Source organism: Mya arenaria, chromosome 9, assembly GCF_026914265.1.
Source record: "Mya arenaria isolate MELC-2E11 chromosome 9, ASM2691426v1".
Taxonomy (NCBI): domain Eukaryota; kingdom Metazoa; phylum Mollusca; class Bivalvia; order Myida; family Myidae; genus Mya; species Mya arenaria.
This window is the reverse complement of record NC_069130.1, coordinates 36,825,111-36,847,408: the sequence shown is the minus strand read 5'-3', so window position 1 is coordinate 36,847,408 and position 22,298 is coordinate 36,825,111. Positions and strand designations below refer to the sequence as shown.

The 22,298-nt window shown below is 34.8% G+C and overlaps 1 protein-coding gene across 2 annotated transcripts; it reads right to left on the bottom strand.

Annotated features, from left to right (window-relative positions):
• Window positions 1-3,575: 3,575 nt before the first annotated feature.
• Window positions 3,576-17,829, bottom strand: LOC128246750 (phosphatidylinositol N-acetylglucosaminyltransferase subunit A-like). Of its 2 annotated transcripts, none has more exons than XM_052965163.1 (13): window positions 17,602-17,829; window positions 16,712-16,797; window positions 16,217-16,373; window positions 15,220-15,342; window positions 14,612-14,787; window positions 13,103-13,218; window positions 10,797-10,904; window positions 10,225-10,331; window positions 9,755-9,837; window positions 6,676-6,761; window positions 5,869-6,052; window positions 5,282-5,381; window positions 3,576-3,755 (listed from the first exon to the last, which is right to left on the bottom strand). In XM_052965163.1, exons 2-13 carry the CDS (start codon window positions 16,726-16,728, stop codon window positions 3,660-3,662), a joined length of 1,353 nt encoding a protein of 450 aa, XP_052821123.1. In that variant the 5' UTR covers window positions 16,729-16,797; window positions 17,602-17,829; the 3' UTR covers window positions 3,576-3,659. The 2 variants fall into 2 exon arrangements, with proteins under 2 accessions (XP_052821123.1, XP_052821124.1); XM_052965164.1 differs by having other exon boundaries at window positions 17,793-17,825.
• Window positions 17,830-22,298: the final 4,469 nt, after the last annotated feature.

The window sequence follows — 22,298 nt, the reverse complement described above, 5'->3', positions numbered from 1 at the left end:
AGAACCTTTTTTTGAGCATAAGTTTCTCTTGCAGCCGTTCTTTTCAAGTTAAGTTTAAGAGCCTTTACTTGCTTTTCTTTGGAATTCAGAACGTTAATTACTTCACACTTTTCATTTTCAGTTGCAGCTAACTTCTCAATCATAAACTGATTTTTATTTTTTTCATCAACTAAAGTCTCTTTAAGATTCAAACTTTCATCATTACTGACCCGTTTACCTCTTTTGAGTATCTCCACATGGAAAATTATACCTACTTTTCATAAATTGGGCTAGTTCTTCAGCGGCTTTAGGCCTATGTTTACTTTTTGATAACTTATCAGTTCTATCAATAAAACGTTTAACTGAAACCTCAAAAGCCTTTTCTGTAGGCTGAAGACCACTATGCTGTATTAAAATAAAATCACTGCCATTTCCGGGTCGCGAAAACAGGTGACAAAATATTCGAAATGGCCGCCAATGCAAGGTCACAAAATTCAACTGGGCTGCGCGAAAATGCGTGGACATTGTTTTCTTCAGGGAATATATACTTCAAAAGCCATACTAACTGACTGGATGTGTTCTATAACATGGTTCATACAGAAGTTTCACCAAAATATTTAAGGACTTTTTAAGGACTAAATAAGGCCCAAACCCCTCATTATAAGGTCCTATAATCTCAACAACCTTACCTTGTAATTTTTATAACTGGCTTAGTTCAGCAATGCAGACTCAACATTCTTTAAGCTGTTGGACCTTCTCATCTAATTTCTTACTTATCTTGTCACTTAACGACATTTTGTCCTTTGCCTTTTGTCTCAAACTGTTTGAATGGGCAATAAATTATAAGTCTTTCAGTGCAGCTGACACAATTTCAAATGACTTGCATGTTGGTTTTGCAATCTTCTTTTTTTCAACATCCTTCACAAATTGTCCAATATTTCCCCACACCTCAATAGCTCTGTCAACAACAGGAACATTTTCCATCCACCTATGGGTTACAAACTTCATTGGCATTCTAGTAGACCCACTGCTTTTCTGATAATCCTCTTTCCTAGCAGGACTGTCCTTGAATAAGTAATACATGCTTGAGAGTACAGATGAGACATCCCAGGTGGTAGCATGACACCCTGTTTTAAATGCATTATGTACAATATGAAGTACACATGACCCGATGTTGATCAAACTTACTGAAAAGTCCTGCTCAATCTTTGTTGTTATCATATCCAAAAACTTCCAATTAACATTTGGTCCATCCATTGATATTTGCAACATGTTTTTTGTCTGCTTCTCTAAATCCCCAATCCCTTTCTGGAAGTGTTGAAGCATGTCCTCAGCAGTCGCATGTCCCAGAAACTGGGATCCCATGTATCTGGTGTGAACTAGACCATTGGTTCCCCAATATCTTACATGTATATCCATTTGTTTAGCTTGGGATTTCTTATTTAGACTCTCGTCAAATAAAACTACAAAGTAACCACTTTTAATAATATACTTTTCACATGTTCGGCAATGCCGAAGCAACAAAGGTAGGCAGTTTTTCTCTCCACAAGCAAATCTGTTGGCGATTTGACTGTCTGGAAACATCAATTTGAACAATTTTGATGTTTTCATTTGATTTATAAGAATTATGTGTAGTTATCGACTGCATTGTCCACAATATTTCTGCTTTTAACACATCGTTTGTTTGTACAAAGCTAGAAAGAGCAGTGCGCGGAATCGGAATCTCTGGTGCTGGTGCCGGTGGGTGGCGTATTATCAAGTCATCTATATCCCCACTAGCTGCTTCCGAAGGCTTTTCTGTCGATGACATGGTCTTTGGTTTTGGAGAAATGGTGAAAAAGGTGCTTACCGTGTTCTGCGTTTTCGGCTGCTCAAGATTTTTATGTCGGGTACTTTTTGCGTGCGATTTCACTGCGAGTTCGCCCATTTTGCAAAGATCGATCTCTTTTCGGCATAAAACGCAATTGGCTTTAAATTTGCAGTCCTTAACTTCTCTTATCCATGGGTATGTTTGTATCCATTTCACGTTAAATACACATTTTCCAGGCATGCTTGTTTTGTTCCGAAGAAACCGCGACTTAAATTTCTATTTTTCAGCAATGTGCTTTCAGCATCCGATAACGAGATGTAAGCAGCCCGCTGATTGGCTACTTCGCTCCAATGCATTACGTCATTACTTACGACGGTCACTGTAACTATGGGCAACTTAATCACAACATGGCTACTTAGTATCTTCATTGACGAACAGAGAGTAGTTCATAAACATTTTTCTTCCGACTTAAATCATTTTTAAGGCCAATAAAATCTTTTTAAGGCCATTTGCACCTAATATAAGGTGTTTTAAGGCCTTTCTGGCTTTTAATCGACTTTAAGGTCTTTTTAAGGCCAACCCTCTAGAATTAAGGACTTTTTAAGATCGTGCGAACCTTGTATAATGTTCCAGTCACTGGCAAATAAGCCTTACCCTCTCAAAAATTGCCATTTTTTTATACTAAATTTTCGACTTCTTTTGGAGCGAAACAGTAACATGTGACACATCGTTGTAACAAGCATTATTTCCCCTACAAGCTGATTATAATATTCCCAGAATTTAGAAGATATCCAGCCAATGAGACACTTTTACATCATGCTCGGTATCATGTGATTGTCCAAAATGGCAGCGCCCATGTTTGACAGTTGTCAACAACAACGGCTCTTTCACGACGAATTACAACAAGAAAAAGCGATATATGAATGTATAAAATAAGCAAAATAATGAAACATTACTTACTTGTTTGTAGGATGTTTCTAGCTTACGATATAGCGGCAGTATTTGCGTTGTGTCAGAAGGCAAATTCAATATGGCGGATACGATCGATATCACTATAGTTTTGAGAACCCTGTGATTAAGTCCAATAGATCTCATCAGCTGTATGGCTCTCAATCACTCTTGGTCATACAAAGTAGCTGACATTGTGAGCACCTTTTTCTTGCTTTCTCTTATAGCTTTATCTTAATTCACCGAGAATAAACTGCTTTGAAGCTTATTGACTAATTTCTACTGACACCTAGGAGCCATGCCATGGCTAAACTTGTAGCTGGCTGTTGTGTGATCCAAGCTTTGACAAGTGCTTTCATGTCCTTCAGACAGAGCATTGGTGAGAATAACAAAAGTAGGCAGAGGAATTTTACTTATAAACACACATTTTCACTTGTCAGTCAGAAAATACCCTGATGACTGCAACATTTAACAATGCTTCTCAAACACACTCCACATATAAGAATCATTTTCCAAAGTTCTCATACATTTTCTGAGGGGAACATGGGTTTCTCCCACTCAGATCAATTTGGGTTTTTCCAGTTAAAGACCTGCATGGCCCACATTTGTATATTAATTGCCATTTTTAACATACCTTCAAATTGATGCCTCTGACAAAAATGCTTTTATTAAAGCCTTATCATATGCTATGATGGCTCTAGTCTTTTCTGTTCAACATGTATGTATTAGTTTGTTTAATATTTTTGCTAAATATTTGCTTAATCGTGGGCCAATTGTCTTTCATATTTTGTTTGTCATTTGTTTAAATCATAAAAACATGTAAAACAAACACATATCATATATTTGCATGTTTTATTTATTTTGCATAGTTATACTGTCAAACTAAATGTATTCTAAAAATAAATAAACAATATAAAGAAAATCATGTTTTCAGCCTCGTTCTGGTTTCTGTCCCATTGACTGGTTCCCTGTAAATTGTGGCTGTTGGTCCTGATAAGCTGGGAGTCAATTCTATCTCCTGAAAAGAAAGAAAGTTAATGTACAAAGTATTTGTATTAGAATTTTACATTTGGAAACTTGTAAGTTGTAGAGTAACATCAGAAACTGTCATAATGCATGTGTGAAGTGCCTGTTGGTGCATGATACACCAATTCGAAGATTTAAATTGCCTGTCAATCAATCTACTTTGTTGATGAAGTGGGCGTACATAACTCATTCCATACTACCACAGTTGTCATTGATAAGTAAATGCTCTCGTATGAGATGTTAAAATCTCTCAGCTACAATAATGAAGGTTTTACGGCGTAAAGGAAGTGGCAGCCTGTGTGGCATATTTTGTTCTAAGAAAGATCACAAAACAATATTTTCTTATTTCATTGAATGAAGTTGCTGTTTTACCAAATCAGCTTTTATTTTATCATAATGGCCGATCTGAACATGCAAAGTTGAACTACGGTACACCGAGGCAAGAGAGCTGCGGAGCAAACATAAACGCTCTTCTGTTTGTTTTCTGTCAAAAAGGGCATAACTCAACAGTTTTCTAAGTTGAGAGTTATGGATCTTGTTATGCATGTTCATATTGGTTCTGACACATATACCAAGTTTCATTTGAATTTCTTGAATGGTTTTTGAGTTATGATCAAGGTTCAAGGTTTTGCACTATGCAAACAGTGACATATAATTATGTGGTATTATATTTCAATTAAATAGTTCACATTTTTAATTTATTTATCGACCTGAGGAGTTAATCATTTGGGGGAATTGTTGGAATTTTAGAAAAATGTACAATTTCAACTTTTGAATCAGATACGTTTGTAATACGGACCCTGGGGACTTGATTACAATCAGTCTCAAGTCCAAGTGTAGACTCGGACTCAGAATACCAACCTGGAAGAAAAGTCACTGTGAAATGAATATTTGCATAGTTCTATCACTTGAGTCTGAACTCAGACTTCTGACTGTTTGTATTTATGGCCCCTGGACTTTTATGCCAACGGAATTTTTTGATCAACAACCCAAATGATGTGCCTATACATTACCTATTTTACAAAGCTATAAATAGACTAGACACCAGATGGTCCAAAAATAGGCAAATGCAGTATTTCCTTAAAACAAGCCTTAAATTGTCATAGCCAGCTAGTGACAGGCTGATAATACATTATATTACATGACTCAAATAATAAACGCAACAATCATGTTGCTGTCTCATCTGTGTTTCCCCATTTAAAAATACCGCATTATGGTTACCTTGTTTAAATCATATCTATTTTATAAGTACAGATAAATATACTGACGCCATTTTTAAACTTACTGGGATTAACGTGGTAGACAACCCCAGTAAATTTCTTATTGGAAAAATGTGTCAAAATTGCAATAGATGCATCTGTCGTAAGTGATGCATACATCAGTAAGTAAGATTCAATGCTATGTACACAACTATATCATTTTAAGAAAGTTTTAAATAATTTTCTTTTTTTCTTGTGATTGTATCATCTGGTATCTAGTCCCTTTAAAATTGAAAGCAAAATCAAGCCCATAACAAACCTGAGCTGGATGGAGAAAAGAAACAAAGGCCAGAAAGAGAAGATCGAGTATAACTGCTATCACGAACAGCTTGCCGGCGAGAGGACCGCACTGGTAGTATCTGAAAATGGTCATAGCATCAAAATAGTAAGAACAGTTTGTAATTTAAGAGAGACGGCTTGCCACACTGGGAGTAACTGTTAACTGTTTAAGTTTTAGAATTTTATTTAGAGTTATTTGAAGCACTAGCCAGAATTCATTTACAGATATATAGGTAATATAGGTTTTTTTCCACTTTGAAGGGAATGGTGGCAGGGCTTTTTGAAAGGGGAAAATTGGCGAAAGTTAGGCAAAAATGGGGAAAAATACCATATATATATATATATACATATAACTTGTTTTCAAACCTTTTAATCAATAACCATATCAACATAATCATGAATGGCACTTTATTGATACATTTGCTAAATTTTAAGGGGTCAGTGCTCATCAAACAAAAATAATATTTTTTTCTTTTTTTTACCTGGGTTGGGGAAAAATATATACTGGTACTTTGTCATGAGGGAATCAAAACCTTAACTTTTTTCTTCAAGAAGCAAAGTTTATACCTCCTAATCCTTCTCTGTAGCTCCCGATGTGGCAGCGTACAGACCATATCGTAGACCTGTTCAGTTCTTCGGGCTACATTAGGCCATGTGTACATGTCTGCTATTTTCCTGTTTGCCTCAAATGGAGGTAGTATGTTGCCATGGCGATGATTCAATATGGCTTCCTCTAACTTGTCCAATAGATCTGCAATAAAAAGTATATTAAATATTGGCTGATTAACTTGTCAACGGGAAAATGATTTTTGAAAAACATCCAAATGAGCACATCTTCATCAGATTCATAGAGAATGGTGTTATAGAAATATTCAGTATAGAGCTTTAAAGGTTTTAAAACTGCATTTTAAACACACTTAATTTTTTTATATTTTTTTTTGCAACTGACTAAAAACGGTAGGGTCGGCACCAATTTTGTACATCAGGTTCCCTGAATCAAATGTTGTTTTTTTAAGCCTTAAAGGTAATATGATAAACACATTAATTTTTTGACAAACAGACATTGCAAGTGCAGACAAGGGGAAAACTTTACATACAAAATTTATACCCTGAAGCAGCAGAGATTTGGCAACTATAAACCACCACAGCTCAATTACGTAACAATTTTTTTCATAAGATTTAATTGGCAACCCCAACAACTGTTAATCGCTGTCATAAAGCATGGACAAATTCTGATAGCAGTGCTTTGCATCAAAATTTTGAGGAAATCCTGATGTACAAATTTCAGAATTTAAGCAAGCCTGGTTAGTATTGTATTAGTACAGGGCTTGCAGATTTGTAATTATTTTGATCACTGGTTTATCGTAGCCTTACCAGACACGCTTGGCTCAGCCAGTTTGATCATCTCCGGGGGTAACACCTCTGGCACCCCTCCCACCCTCGTACTCACCACCTGCAGGCTGACAGAGAAATATCAAATTGACAGACATTTTAAAAACACAATTTTACTTGTACAAAAACATATTTGCTTGGTTAAACGGATGTCATTTGACAGGAAAGATATAGTTACTTTTTGAAGTCACTGATATAATTACAAGTCCCAACTCATTGGATCTTAATCACTGATGTATCACATTGCTTCCGACACATGTATGTTTCGAAGTTTTTGCATATTTTTCCAGTTTGAAATATTACTGGGTTTGTCTTCCACGTAGTCCCAGTTAATTCAAAAATAGAGTCAGTATATGTTTCTGTACTAATCAAGTGACTTGTACATGCTAAATATACACACTATAAACTGGGAAACTATTGTGCGCTATATTTCAACAGGTAATCTCAGCGAAGACAGCAACAAAATTTTATTTTAATCATGTAAAACGATGTATTATCAGCCTCATACTACCTAGACTTGTTTTGAGGAAATACTGGATTTTTCAGTTTTGAACCATTAGGTGTCGTCTCCCTTTAATTATATTTCTTTATACATAATAAAGTACAACCAGGAAACAGAAACACAAGATTTAACAAGAAAAACAGCACAAGCTGTTGCAAACGCCTGTCTTGTTGTTGTTTTTAAAGTTAATAAAGTGGCATAACTCAATTATTAACAAAGCCAGAGTTCCAGAGTTATGAGCCTTGCTAAACAAGTGTGTTATTAGGATACTGTTCAAGATATTCACATTTCAGTGAACAATTTACCAGTAACAATACAGTGTATATATCTTGAACAGTATTCTAATTATGCCCCAGAAAAAAAGCAATTGAATAACAAATTACTATGCTGATCAAGACTAGAACAATACCTTGATTTTTTATTCCTTGAAAAACAGATAAAGTTGCACTTCAATATTAGATACTGCCAGGCCTTTTTCTGCCCATTTTGGGAAAATATGCAATTTTGAGAAAAAACTAGAACTGTAAGCCAAAGGCTAACGAATACCCCCCAACCCTTCCCTGTCTAGGTTGTTTGCCCTGGCCTTAGTTATGGTATCATTAGAAAGCACAAGGCAATACATTTATTTAGTTTATTTAGAATACCTATTACTGAATCAGGGACTGCCATGGCACTGCAGCAGAGATCACAAAATGGTCACTATAGTATGTTGGTACTGTGTCCACACTTATCCCCTCCAGGAGCCTGTTGCAGTGGAAATGATAATGACAAAGGAGTAGGCCACCGAAGCGAATATTACCCCACTCCCACCCACCTCAGGGGAGATAACAAACCTGTTTCTCTCATTTTCACCATAAAGGGGTCATGACTCCTGACAGGATATTCCAAAATGAAGGTGGACGGGTGAATTTGACAGTCTGCCAACCCAATTTCTGTTTACCCACCCCCACCACCTCCCCCCCACACATGAGTACCAAGGAAATAATACAGGTGCACAAAATCACATATACAAAGGTTCACATCATGGTCATGGATAGCTGAAAGTTTGAGAAAAATATATTGAAAAATGACAAAGGAGTAGGCCACCAAAGCGAATATTGTAACAAATTTAAGGCCTGTATGCACCTAACTTCAGGACTTTTGATGGTCTTTTTAAGGACAAAATCAATTAAAGGTCTTTTTAAGGCCATGCAAACATTCTGATTAATACAGGTGCACCAAATCACATATTCAACAGTTCATATCATGGTCATTGACATCTGAAAGTTTGAAAAAGATTTATAGAAAAAATGAGAAAAAATGACCAAGGATTAGGCTAGACAAAGCTGTATAATTTTTGCCTATTTTAACTTATTCAGGGGCCATAATTGGAGACATGATCATGTGATTCCAACCACAATCACAGGGGCAAATGTTCTCACCATGGCTAAAAGTTTGAAAAAGATTCATTCAAAAATGACGAAGGAGTAGGACGAACAAAACTAATTTTACCCAATTTAACTCATTAAGGGGCCACAACTCCACTCAGGATCATGTGACTCCCACCAAATTCATGGAGGCAAAGGTTTACATCATGGCCATTAATATTTGAAAGTTTGAAAAAGATTTGCTCAATAGCTTCAAAGAAGAATCCTGAACAAAGCTAATTTTGCCCAATTTAACTCATTAAGGGGCCACAACTCCACTCAGGATCATGCGACTCTGACCAAATCCACGGAGGCACAGGTTTACATCATGGTCATTAATATTTGAAAGTTTGAAAAAGATTTGTTCAATAACGACAAAGATGAATCTCGGACAAAAAAAAACGGACGGACAGACAGACAGACAGACGGACAGACGGACAATCCGATTCCTGTATACCCCCCCCCAAACTTTGTTTTTGGGGGTATAATAATAATCACTTTACATAAACAAGAGGCCCAACAGGGCCTATGATCTAATGGCATGGCTCTTGTGGTCATTTTCAATCCAGAGCATGTACGTATGAGTAACACTTTTTGTGTTTGGGTTAGCTGAAAATGCTCCATGTTCAACATTTGAGGACAGAAAGTGTTGTAAGCAGATTAGTTGCATGAACTATTTTGATATGTGCCAAGTAAAAGGTAATTTGAAGGTAAAAGGTATTTGCTTTCAAAACTCTACTCATGATCAAAATTTCATTTCTGTAGATTTAAACATAAAAAAGTTGGTCAAAAGGTCAAAGTCAAGGTCATCCGAGGACAACATTGATGCTCGTTTGGAAAACTGTACACATGGTCAAAATATAAGTTTCTTTTCCCCTTTCAAAAGACCTTAAGTGGCTGAAATATCAATCTGTGTGAGTATAAATATGATAAATATCTTTTGCAATAAATCATGACAGATTTATGAATGTGATAAAAACCAACAATTTCTGATCTCATTAATCTCAAAAACTTTACATCACACAATTCATTAGGATGTTGATTGAAAAAAATATTATATTATTTGCTAGGGAATGGGTCCAATAATCGGACTCGTGGGAACTATAGAAAAAAGGCCTGGCATCTGATAGTATAATCTAAACACAAAGCTTACCCACAGCATGCAGCCTCCACTATGGCAATACAGAAAGCCTCTGTAAGGGATGTGTTTATGAGAATATCGCCTTGAACCAGCACCTAGGGATGGAAATTTGTGCCTAAATCATAAACGATCATCTGCATATACATTTAAGCAAATTGAATTTTTAAAACAACAGTTGTCTCAGAATCGACGGATTTGAGAATCAATGCCTTCATTCAGTCATATTAGATTATTCACAATAGATCAAAACTCAAATGTTTGGTAAAACTGCAGAAAAGTTAATTTTTCTTCAAGAGTAAGTAACGCTTTTAGCCATAAAACATCAATTTTCGAACCTAAATATGAGAAATTGCGATCTGATCTTTTGTGCTCACAATCAAAATGATGATAACAGACAGCAGACAATGATTGATTACAATAGCTCTAGTTAACATTAGCATTTCAGTCAAAATAGAACTACAAGCTACTATGATGTCCCATACATCTCTAACTTGACTGTGCTCAAGGGCGCCAAGGAATGTAACTCTGTCTTGTAGTTGGTGCTTTTCGCGAACTTCTTCTAGAACGATACGCTTTGGCCCATCACCACCTACAAAAACGTGAAAAGATGGTTCACCATGAAGTATACCAAAAAAAAGAAGAAATGTATTGCAAGTCATAACAGATTTAGTTTTTGTTCAAGATTATTGATTTGACATACCAAATAAGCAGAATTTACAATTCTTTTTTACTTGACAGTCTACATGAAATAGACACATGTTTTTATTGGAAATAAAGCCACCTCGGTCAAGATCGGTCAATAATCTTGGACAACAACTGAAATTATGTAGCTTATTGTTATGCACAAATTGGCAAGCCCTTCCTAAGCTATGTTTAGTATAAGTTTGCATTTTGTCTGCTTAATAATCTGCCTTTCATAAACACTTAATAGACATATCAAAATTTTAAAGCTCAAAACATTGTCAAACTGACATCAAAATGTAGCTGCCTTTAATAATACGTTTGTCTAGACATACCATTATCATAAAACTTATAACATTAACTTTGAACTCACCAATGATAAACTGAACATCAGAGTGCTGAAAGCAGATCTCTGGTATAATTCCGGCCAGCAAATCCATGCCTTTCCTGTACACTAGTCGACTCACTACCACAATTGTAACTGCAATTTGTAAACATGTTGAAGAAGGATGAGAGTGGTCTAATGGTATACGTATAGGTGTCTACCTCTCACCCAAGAGATTGTGGGTTTGATCCTAAACAGAGGTACTTTCTTAGTGTGTAAACTTACAATCTAGCAATGTTGCCCAATAAGTAAAATAGTGGAGACACACATTTTAAACCTTGTAAAATTGGCCAAAATCAAGAAATAGATAGACCTTATGTACCTACAGTACCCAGATTTTGAAAAGTAAACAAGAGTACTGAGAAGTGAACGCAAATGCTAGTCTGTTGTTTTTCTTGTTGTTTTTTCTCGCAATCAAACAAGGGGCTTAACTCCACAGTTATCAAACTCAATGCCTTGCCAAGCAAGTGGCAACATGTGTACAAAGTTTCATTTTTATTTTGGAATGTTTCTTGAGTTACGGCCATGGGTCAAGTTTTTGTACTACTACGCAGGCGCTGACGATGACACCAATGACAACAAGGCTATGACAATATCTAACAAGACGCCAATGCGGCAACGCCGCATTAAAGCCGTATTTTTATTTGACGATGCAATTTTGCAAACCGAGGATAAGAGCTAGTGACATAGTATTTTTAACCAAAAAGACCCATATTTATACTTATCGGAGATATCGTTCATACAAATAGCCTGATGAACAGAAACTATTCCATTTGTGTGAGGAAAAATGAACATTTTATAATTACATCAGCTTTTCCAATAAGATCTGTCCCAGAGACCTAATTTTTTACCCTAGATGACACGCTTTATCATCTAAGATTTCATGTACACAAATTTTTTAAAGTCTTAAAATTTCTGGCACAAATACTGTATGTATCCTAAAGCACAGTTCAAGTCACAAAAGGGCGTGTCTATTTAGACACAAAAGAAGGAAAATATTAAGATCCTGAAAATACAATCATTGACTGTGGTGCTGACAGGTCAATGGTGTGTGTGCCAGTGTGAAAGCATGTGTGCGTGTGTGTGCATGTATGTAAAGTAACCAAATGTCATAAAAATTGATAAAAAAAACCTATGATATCCTTGAGAAAAAAAAATGTAAAAGTTTCTTGAAAATCTATTATACTTTAATGTGACTAAGATATCCTGGAGAAAAAAAAGTGTAAAAGTTTCATGAAAAGTTTCATGATTTTTTTTTTTTTTAATTATGACTTCAGGAAAATATTTCCTAATATTTGACCTAGTGACTAGTTTTTGATCTGAAGTGACCCATTTCACAAATGTTTAAGACAACAAGTAGACAAATATTCTGAGCAAGTTTCATAAAGATTTGACAAAAATTAATGAATGTTTATGGCCGTGGAATTCTTCCTCCTAAGATTTGACCTTGTGACCTAGATTTTGACCGGGGATGACCCATATTAAAAAAACTTCCAAGATATTATGAAGACAAATATTCTGACCAAGTTTCATAAAGATTTGACAAAAATTGTTGAATTTATGACGTGATGTGACCTAGTGACCTAGAATTTGACCCGGGATGACCCATATTAATATATATTCAAGATAACATGCCGACAAGTAGTCTGACCAAGTTTAATTACCATTGGATAAAAACTCTTGATTTTATTACATAAAACGAAAACTTTAACGCAGAATTGTTAACGCCCGCCCGGTTTTTGCCATTCTATAACCTTGTAATTTTTCGATGAAAAATCCGGCTAAAAATAGAAAAGTAAATATTTTATTATCATCTTTTATAATAATTACAGTGTAAGAGAATCAACATTTTTGTTTTTGTGTCAACCAAATTAACCATACTTTCCCAAGTTTTGATAAATTATAAAAATTGCAATATGCAAACACATATTCAAACCTGAAAAGAGATGTCTATATTTGTATTTAAGTAATTATTACTGTACCTATTACCATAATGATTGAGATTATACATGAGGCACAGCTTGAGTTCTGTATGATTTTAGTCACAAGGGTTGGGTTTAGAAAGGGTTTACTGTCAATAAAATATATTTTTTCAAGTTTACCGTGCAATTAGAAGTGTGTGTTTAATGAAAAATCGTTGTTTATTGTCTGTATTCTATTTATTGCACTGTAGTGTCTGATCAGAGAATTAATGCATAAGCAAAAACAAAGAAAACCCTCTCCAATATGGTACAAATCACAACATAGTATCATAGCAGGTAACAGTAAAATGAAAGCCTTCTATAAGCCCTTACTTTTTTCTGGATGTCTTTTTGAAGGATCAGGTACAAACATAGATGCGTCCACAGCATTTGGTATCACAGATACAGTTTCTGGTGGGATGGCTGCTCGCAATACTGTGTTTTCTTTACTGAAATTTATTAGTGCAATACTGTTTTTTTCTTTACTGAAATTTACAAGAGTAAACCAACCATGGAAAGCTTTTCCACCTAATCTTCAGTTGAAATTGTGTGAATAAAAACTAGTGATGTTCCGATGATCGATTATAATCGAAAATTGATTGGTTGGGCCTGAAATCGGCGACAATCGATAGTATTTAGTTATAATCGATTATCGAAAAAAAAAAAAAAAGTAAGTGCTCAGATGTTATCTTTAACAAAATGGCTGATGAAAGCCACAGTGAGCAAAAAAATGAACTATTTTTTTATACAACAACACTTAATAACTTCCATCATAGACATAAGGGATATGCATATAATGATTAAGAGTTTAATACTGTACATGACTAAAACTACAACTCGGGTACTATCTAGTATTTTAAGAACCGATTGTACTATCGATAATTGGTTACTTGAGTGGAACAGATCATCGATAGTAAAATTGCAACCGATTCCCAACACTAATAAAAACTGTTTAAAATGGAGTATGTAAGCCTGCTGTCTTTATAATTTTAGGATAGATTTTCAAAAGTATGGATAAAAGCCTAGGAGAGAGTGACCTTTATCTGTTAGGAATTAGCGCCAATACACAGGACTGGTGATCTCACATGAGTATTGCAAGGCAAACATCAAATCATGACAGTTTTGTTTTTTCAGTCAACCATTGTAATCATGTTTACTAGGTTTATCTTGAACATTTTCAGTAAATTAGACAGTTGTTTTTGGAAACAAAAACAGATGTCTTCACCCTACTCATTAGGTAAAATGACATTTCACTTCAGTAGATATGGAGTGGAGTGTGGATGTTGTGTCGATGATATGAACATTTTGCCCAATTTTCATGATAATCCTTCAAGGGGCTTTATAAGAGATATAGAGTGGGCATGGACTATGGCTCAAACCTTTGACCTGAATGTGGGTTCTGCAAGTCGTCCCAATTTGATGACCCAGCTCATGAAAATCATTCCAGTGATTTAGGAGATATGGAGAGAACAGAAAAACTATGGCTTGAACATTTGCCCTTGACCTTTAGACATCAAAGTGTGACGGACGAAAGGACAAACGCATAAGCAATTAGGAAGACAGTATATTGTATTTTTTGCATGATCCAATGCCAATGCAGACAATAAGGCTATGACACCAACTTGACTTCTGTTTAAAATGTTGAAAAGGTGCCCGCCTCACACACAAGAGGTTGTGGGTTTGATCCCTACCAGGGGTACTTTCTGAAGTACTCTCGTAAAGGACAACAGTACTGGTTTCTATCTAGGAAACAGACTTGACAGTTTTATATCAGAGTTCAGCTGTCCCTAAAATCATGCTGAAGTAAATTAGTATAAACTAAAGCTTAGACAAGCTTTGTACCTTGTGTGTGAGACACAGATAGCATGATGACAATCAGCCAATGAGAACTTGAGCAGTTTGTTGGTGAGAATTGAGCTAGCATCTGCAAACCCAAACAGTGAATGGTCCGTAAACACAGTCTTCAGCCCCATGTTCCGAGCATGGAACATCGCTTCATGGGCCATGGTAGAAAAGGCCTGAATAAAACAAATGATAAAAAATAATCAAAATGTTAATGTAATTTATTACAAAATGATAGAACTAAAAATATATAGTAATTGAATTAAAAAAATATATTTCAATCCCATTCATTGAAAATAGTCTGGCTCACAAAACAAAAAATTGTGGGAATCAAAAGCGCTCCTTAATTAAAAAAATATTTTGGGCAGACTATGTTTATACTGATTTCATATTTATTTGTCTGTACCACAAAACTGTAACAACAGCGCCATTGAGCGATTTCCAACACTGTTTTTTTAGTCAAACAAGGGACATGACTTGAAGTTTTTTTTATAGTTATTGCAAAGGTTAAGTTTTTGCAAAACTATCCAGCTTCAATGACAACAACATCAAGGCAATACCTCAATTTGTTTCAAGCAACAGATAAGGCAAAACCAAATGTAACTCACAGAGTGCCCATGCACTATGCTGATTTGTTCCCTTATAAATATGTTCCGCAGCAGTGGAAGTGTGGTCAGAATGGTCGGTAAGATACACTGGTTGTACATGGTTGGAAAGGGGAGGTAATACACCTGTAATAATATTATAACACATGTCATGGAGTAAGAGTCCTTGGATGGGTGCTTAAATATGAGTATTGTAGTGACTTGCCTAAGAGTTTCTCAAATGTGTATAAACATTGAAATGCAAAGATTGAATATCTTTAACAAACACTGCTGAACCTTGCCAAAAGAATAAACATGAAAACAGGACTATCTTTTATAAATACATTCAGGTTTACATATTTCTATATGCTTGGGAATCCTAGGATTATTCACCCTTTCCAGAGCTACACTTTAAAAATCGCCCATTATGACAAAAAAATCAAACAGCTGTTTGTACCGGTATGATTAAAAATAATAAATAGGGTGTAACGTTCTTCGGAGTATTTTTACCGTTCTAGCTAGCTGTTTTGACTAAATTTTAATCCGGTTTGTTAAAATAGATTCACTATCCTAAGAAACTTACAGAAGGCTATAAACCAATAAGTTAGTAAAGATGTTTAGATTAATTAGGTCTTGTAATTTGCTGGGCAACATTCCAATTTTGTGTAAGTTCTTATATAAATATGAACTATAAAAGTTCATTAAATAAAATTAGTCATTTATTTTTGTATTTTAATGTACCAGCACACTTTAGAAATCGCCATTACACTTTAATGAATGGCCCAAGGGTGTACCATACACTTTACTAGATTGCATAATAAGGGTGTAACATACACTATAAGTAAAAGTTATCTGTAGCTCTGACCTTTCTCTTTAAATATAGTTTGTCCAGTGTTGACTTAAAATTATACCTTCATTATGTGTTAATAATCTGGCAGCATCACCAAGTTTGATAACTAAAAACAAGGACAGAAGACAAGCTTGCTATTAAAATAAACTGACACACAATTTATCAATATACCTTGAGTCCATTCTTGAGGTAGCGTACACCTCTTCTGCTGCCATAGTAATGTGTGACAACTATGACCTTGTGACCACGGTTAATGAGACACTGAGACAGATGGTAAATATGGCTCTCAACACCTCCTTGGTTCGGGTAGAAGAAGTCGGAAACCATGCTGTAAAGTAAACCATTTGTAAGATCAAACTCACTGAATAAACAAATTAAGGATAAAGAGAAACAGTTACAAGATCAGAGTTTTAATTCTTAAGCATTCATGTAGATTATTTTTTGAATCACACTGAATTTTGTCCATCACTCAAAAAACTTTGTTACAATCATATGAACAATTAAAACATATGACAATGCCAACATGCAGGGCATGGGTGACAAAATTGAACAAAGAAGCCTAAGGCTGAGAGGGGATAAATGTTACATTTCCTAACCTTGTGACATTTGCGAGAAATATTATTTGCTAGTATCAACACAGTAGGGTAAACCCTTTGAAATACCAACCAGACGTTATGCTTCATTTTCCCGAAATTTGCGTCAGCAGTACAGGTTACTTCTTCACAATCACATCATTCTTTCAAGGATCCCCACTAGCATACAAAATGAAAAGCAATATTGTTAAATACTGATGACCTGCATTATCACATACTGGTTGATGTTACATTTCCTAACAGGGAACAAATCCCGAACACCTGATAAAACATGCGTTTGTTTACCGCGATCGATTATTCGATGATCTATATCAATACAGAGGCTTGCCTTGGTCACACTTGCAAAGTTTGACCTTGTTATGTTGAGTATTTTTGTCTAAAAATGCCATATAATGTTAAACATCAAAATGTAGCACATGGGGAATGACGTCAGAGGTCACATGCCCTTCTTTGATTGCCTTGCAGTTATGTTGACCTACATTGAAGATGGTTATAAATAGAAATCACGCTTTTACATTTAAATCGCATGTTTTGAAAAACATCAGAAACAATAAATAACTTAAACTTGCAGTTTAGTGTTTATTCAATATAGCATACTTATTAATTATAATTGTTTGACCATGTATTTTTGCTTTTCAAATTTCAAGTGTTCGGTATTTGTGCCCTCCATAACATAAATTGAAGGATGGTTTTACTGTCTATTAAATGAACGATTTTCAACATAAAATTGAAAAGATCGTGAATCTGTACTTTGTTGTCACATTAACCAAAGATGTTTCATAAAAAATTTCAACTGACAACAACAAAAAGTACAGTATTCAAGATACTCCAAAAACAAAACTCCAAAAGTTTACGGATTTGTGACCTTGGCCAGTACAGCATAAAAAAATAGTCAAATTTTCTACAGTGATTTTGGGACATGCCTGTTTGTGACAATAATTGGTTCTGTAACGTTTGACTTACATTGTCCGAAATTAAGTCGGTATCCGAAATAATGTAATTCATATTATACATTACGGTCTTCAAATAAAGTTATTTTTTATAAAATCGTCCACATCAAAAAGAGCTGGTTCAAAAAACAATATTAAATTGTGTTCCAATTAAAACTTGACCCTAAATGTGTGTATTAGAAACCAAAAATTATATTTTATTACTTTCTTAAAGCAGCAGACAACAGTAACAGCTGGAGGTAGCACTCGACACAATCACTCAAATAGGGCATTTTGGAATATTGATGGGTCGGTATGAAATGCATACAACAAAGAAATAGTGTAACGCATACAACATAGGCAAAGAAGGATTTTCACATTTGCATACAACATACACAAAGAAGGATGTTGAGAAACGCATACAACATAGAATAAGAACAAAAATATTGACAGTGAAATTTTATTATTTAAATCAATAAATTATTATGTTTATGAATTTAGTCAAGTGAAAAATAGTTAATTCACTTTATTTTTGAATTTTGCTTTTAGAATTAAAACCTAATTGATTGTTTTTTTAAAAAAAAATATGTTTGAATAGGGAAAAGAACCTTATTTCAATTCATTAAAATTGGTTTAATGGTTTAATATCTAGATTTATACAAAAACAATTTATTATTTCTTTTATGAAAACTTTGAATTTGGGAAAGGAAAGACACGGAACAACAATAACAAAATATAAATTTTAAGATTACCTGAAGAAGCATGAGGATTATAAAACCAAACACAGAATTACTTTTAATAACTTTCATTTCATCATAAGATGAAAAACTAAACCATTTTTTGGCAGTTGTTCTTGTATTGTAATAGGTGAAAATAGGATTTATAAGTTCTTTTATTATTGCAAAATGAGAAATAGAGATAATTATTAATATATTTTGTAAAGGGATAAACCTCAGATGTTAAATTTGTTTAATAGTTTAACTTTTAATGCAAAAAAAAACAACATTTGATCTTTCCGTATCCAATACATTCATCAGTACAAACAATCCCAAATATATAAAATGATCCTTTTGAAATTATAAATTGAAAGGAAAAATGAGTAAAAAGGGTAGGTATATATATTTCGTGTAGTAAATTTGGTTATTCTGTTAGATTAAATTTGTAGTTATTACATGTGCATATTATATTGATTGCAAATCCAATCGTTTGTTTGTTCTTTATTCACACATTGTTTATTTAAGGGATGCCATAAAGATAGGTGTTAGGTGACAAATGAAAAATATATAATGAATCATGATTATGTCATTAATGAATCATGATTATGTCATTAATGAATCATAATTATGTCATTTGGACACCTTATGGCAGACAATACACATAAGTAATCTCCAATAACTAGTATTTTATTGGACAAGTGACCCTTAATTTTATTGGATAAGTGACCCCTACCAATCTGTATATAGTACACAGTTTCTGTGTATTGATCTTAATCTTTATTGAATTTGATGATTTTGTAAATCTAGACAACTCATTAAGTTTAACGCCAAAGAAAACACAAAATCCTGGGAAAGCAAAAAACACTTTTTTTACTCTGCATTAACGCCAAAATTACTAATTAAACATCAAGGACTCCAAAGCAGGAAAAAAAAAAGATTTTTTTAAATTAAAGTTTGAGGCAAATTGAATTCATAAAATCCCAAAAAGAGAACCATTACCAGAAAAAGAAAAAAATGTGAAAGCTTTGTATATCTTGAAAACATAAGAAATTATAATGAACCAGTTTCAGAAATGTTTCTTACTGGTCAACCTTAATTTGACTGTTAATGACAAAAACTTAACAAAAAGCTTTCTTTGAAACATATGGAAGCAGCACATATTTTGTATAGAAAACATTTACTTAGTAAGTAATACTATATAATGTCTCCCACTTTTCGATGAGGATGAAGAACGGTGGAAATATAATTTTAAAATGGACCCAACAATTTCGCCTGCATGTCAAATTCACCAAACCCGTAAAGACCAACAAATATTGTGTTAACACACCTTCAGATAATTCAACAACCGCTGAGGAATTTCTGTGTTTTTCATGCAATATTTAAGTAAAAAATTACTCATTATAGTAAACAAATGAATGTACATTTATCATGTGTGAACTCTTTACATCCCACATGCTTCTTTGTTGTATTCATCATTTTCTATATAATATATTTATGCAAATGTGTTGTTCATTTCGGATACATTTTATAATTGTAACATGTAATTTACAATAATTCTTAAAAATACATGTATGTCTTTTCACTTGGGAAGAAACATTTTAGCACACTGTGACAGGGGTTCTCTCGAAAAAAAATACCCTATATATAAACTCTATCTATCTAGGGTTGGTCGGAATGATGGAAACAAACTTCTTCTTTTTTACATCCTTTTGGGATATTCTTGAAAGTGTAATTTAACACTACTGCGTATTGGTATTAGTAAATGTGAGAACTAACCGATGGTTAAAGTTTGGCCCAACAATGATATGTTGTAACCGCTCAAGCGATAACGGCGTTTAATTCGACATTTACCAAGCGTCTGTTAAAATGATGCTGACAGGTGGCGGGAAAAAGGAAAATGACAACAGAGGAAACTGACATACACACAAGTTTGAATTTATCATACTCAAACACACTTTTAATTCTGCTTCGTTATTGCCTAGAGCATAAGAGCATCGCGGACAAGTGACGCCATCAAAGCTGTAAAAAGCTACCCGACAAATTGGCCCCTTACCAAATTGGCCCCTAGTTGAAACAGGAACCTATTCGGCCCCTTACCAAATCGGCCCCACCCTGTAGACATTTCGGCCCCTGATTACGGAGACGTTTCGCCCCTTATTTTTTTTATTAATATTACATGTTATATAAATACGTTTTTGTTAAAATTGTTATTAAAATAGATGTTATAATGTAGATGAATTAAAAAAAGAAAAAATGTCTTTGATCAAGGCATTCTTTGTCAGGCATACTGTGTTGTGAGTGTGAACAAGACGTTCAAAGATGTGTGAATGAATTAATGTCTTTAATTTCTTAATGTGTTTGACAGTCATTAAAGCTGATATGAGTAGATAGACCTCGTGCAAATGGTCATGTATTTTCAGTCTCAAGTATATATATATTAAATAGGTTTAATGTTTAAAAATTTCTGGAATGTGAGTTACCAATCCTTTCTTCGAGATTTAGCTATATGAGCCAGCCAGCCGATCCCCCCAAAAAAGCGAGCTTTCCAATAATGGTAACCCCATTTATCTTCAGATTTAAAACATACATGATGCTAAAACAATATGAGGTATCATCAAAGCTGTTGTCATTAAATTTACCCAATATGTCAAATATTTACTTATGTCGGCCCCTCGCGCATAATGTGGCTCTAAAAGATGCTTCTCTACGTTTGTCGACATTATAAAACACCTCTGTCATTTGTCGGCATTTATAAAATAAACATGTATCTGACATTTACTGTGGTTATCTGATTTGTGAAAATATTTGCAATATGGTATATACAATTTCAATTGTTATTTTATTTATATTTTCATAACTATCTTTATAGGCATCTCCAGAGATTACTTTAAGGCCAAACAAGGTCACATGTTAGCAATTCCTCAAGAATGTGGGTGCCATCTACAGTGGATGCAGATAGATGTTGATACAGTATACATAGTTTTGACATTTGGTACAGTGAATTTAATGTAGTTTAAAAATACCTTAACATTTTTTGTGTAGTAAATGTATTGTTTATGTATTTTTGTTACATTTATTATGCCCCCTTTTGAAGAAGAGGGGTTTTTATGCTTTGCACTTGACTTGGTCCGTCCTTCTGTCGGTAGACCAATGCTTGTCCAAGTGATAACTTGGCAATCCCTGGACCTATTGTCATCAAACTTGACATGCAGGTAGGGCCTGACCAGTAGATGACCCTTATTATTTAAGGGGTCATCGGGTCAAAGGTCAAGGTCACAGTGACCTTTAATGGTAAAAGGATTTTATAGCTTGTCCGAGTGATAACTGAACAATGCCTAGACCTTTGGTCATCAAACTTGACATAAAGGTTGGGCCTGACCTGTAGATGATGCCTATTGATTTTGGGGGTTATCGGGCCAGAGGTCAAGGTCACAGTGACCTTTCATGCGAAAACGTTAACAATGCTTCTCCCAGTGACATCTCAATAATGCCTGGACCTATGATCATAAAACTTGACATGGAAGCTTGACCTGACCAGAATATGACCCCTTTTGAATTTAGGGGTCACTGGGTCAAAGGTCACAGTGACCTTCAATGATAAAAGGTCCCAGTGATAACTCTACAATGCCTGCACCCATGGCCCTCAAACTTGACTTGGAGGCTGGGCCTGACCAGTAGATGACCCCTATTGATTTTGGAGGCCATAAGGCCAAAGGTCATGGTCAGAGTAACCTTGAATGATAAAAGGTTGTCCAAGAGATAACTCAACAATGCCTGCACCCATGGCCCTCAAACTTGACTTGGGGGTTGGGCCTGACCTGTTAATGATCCCTTTTGACTTAAGAGTCATCGGGTCAAAGGTCAAGGTCACAGTGACCTTGAACGCAAAGAGCTTGTCTGTGTGATGACAATGCCTGCACCCATGACCTTCAAACTTAACATTTTGGTTGAGTGTGACCAGTCGATAACCCCTATGGATTTTGTGGTCATAGAGTCAAAGGTCATGGTCATAACT